We start from the raw sequence: 1,616 nt of genomic DNA on the forward strand, positions 1-1,616 counted from the left end.
GAAAAAATAACACACACATTTCCTTCTATAATTTTCATTAATAAGCTTTTTTTAGAAAAATTTACCAAAAACCTTTTTCTTCTATATTCAGATTAAAAATATAATACGCTTTATTTAATTCAAAAATGTAAAACAAAAATGACGGCATTTCCTGTGAATATTTTGTATATATGCATATAAGACTTTCTTCTATACATTACTAATTACATAAGAATTTTGACTTGAAACAAAAGAAAAATTATATTATGAGAACAATACCATTGATACTAATCTGTTAGGCTTTTCATGATTCTTATCATGAGGAAGCTGCACAATATGTAGCACTGCATAATATTCATGAAGAACATTTTTTTCCAGAACTTGGTGAATCTTCTGATTTTGATCAACTTTGTAATGGAATCGATAATAATCTAACTATCAAATGTAGAGAAGTCAAAGAACTTTGCATTAAACTAGTACGTCATTTAGATAAGTTAATTCAAGCGACTGATTCCTATGGTAATAATTACTGTAATTACATACGTTATTGTTTATTTGAAGAAATAAATGAAATTCATACTGACAAATGTGCAAAGATTGCTGATGCACATATGATGATTTCTGTTCCTATTATTTTGATGATATATATTAGTTTTGCTTTTCAAATTTTGTATTTCTTGATTTATTCTTTCCTTCATTTTTCGTCTCTCCCTTTTTTTGAGCATTAATGCATGAACAGAGTGTAGTAAACTAATAGTAAGAGAAAAAATTATATACTAATAATACAGTAATTGTAATATAATAATTTTTTTTTTGCAGGAGTATAATTAAAATTTTATCATAATGATTATATTTTCAATAAGTAAAATTTCTAACTTTACACAAAAAAAATAAAAGGAAACAAATGAATAATATAATAATAGACGGATTTGTAATAAGAGTAATGATGCTATCTCCTTTTGTGGATGGTAAGTATATGTCTACATTTTTATATTTAATTCCATTTTGCATATGTTCATTATATGTATTTCTAAAATCTTCTAATACGTCATAGTAATCCCGGTGAGTGCCATTTTCATATTTGTTTATGTACGTTTAATAAGAATTTTGACATTTCCGAGCATATTTACATTCCTTATTATATTTTTTTTTGGTTCACTTGATGGTTTATATATATAAAAGTCCTTGTATTGTGTAAATAGTTCATCAAGCTTTATATATATGCTACATATTCAGCGTCCTCTTTATGCTCGTTACATATTACCAAATCGAAACATTTCTCAACATACAATTTTTGAAGTTCACTGTACAGTGATAAGGTACTGTAACCATAAAGTAAGTTAGAAATTACTTAATCATATAACAAGTAGTTTAATTATTTACAACATTTGGGTATATCAAGAGATTTATAATTTATTTTTACATCATTTAAATAGTTCTTATATTTTGAACACACATACCTAAAACCTTATTATCGATCCTACTATATATCAGAATCGAAATGAAAACAAATGTAGTGTTCGCATATTTCATTAATACAATTTTAATCTGAAGTATTTTTATAATACATGCCTTATATTTAGAATATGAATTTACAAAATTATACTATCGAAAAAAAAAATAGTAGAAAAAAAAAA

General features: G+C 24.6%; 1 protein-coding gene across 1 annotated transcript; it reads left to right on the top strand.

Annotated features, from left to right (window-relative positions):
- Positions 1-138: 138 nt before the first annotated feature.
- On the top strand, positions 139-707 carry PCYB_005720 (CYIR protein; the record flags this gene model as incomplete). The annotated part of the gene is made up of 2 exons (XM_004227993.1): positions 139-153; positions 279-707. The coding sequence occupies 2 exons, from the start codon at positions 139-141 to the stop codon at positions 705-707; spliced, it is 444 nt and encodes a 147-aa protein (XP_004228041.1).
- Positions 708-1,616: the final 909 nt, after the last annotated feature.

The sequence above is a fragment of the Plasmodium cynomolgi genome, assembly GCF_000321355.1.
Source record: "Plasmodium cynomolgi strain B DNA, scaffold: 0797, whole genome shotgun sequence".
NCBI classification, from domain to species: Eukaryota; Apicomplexa; class Aconoidasida; order Haemosporida; family Plasmodiidae; genus Plasmodium; species Plasmodium cynomolgi.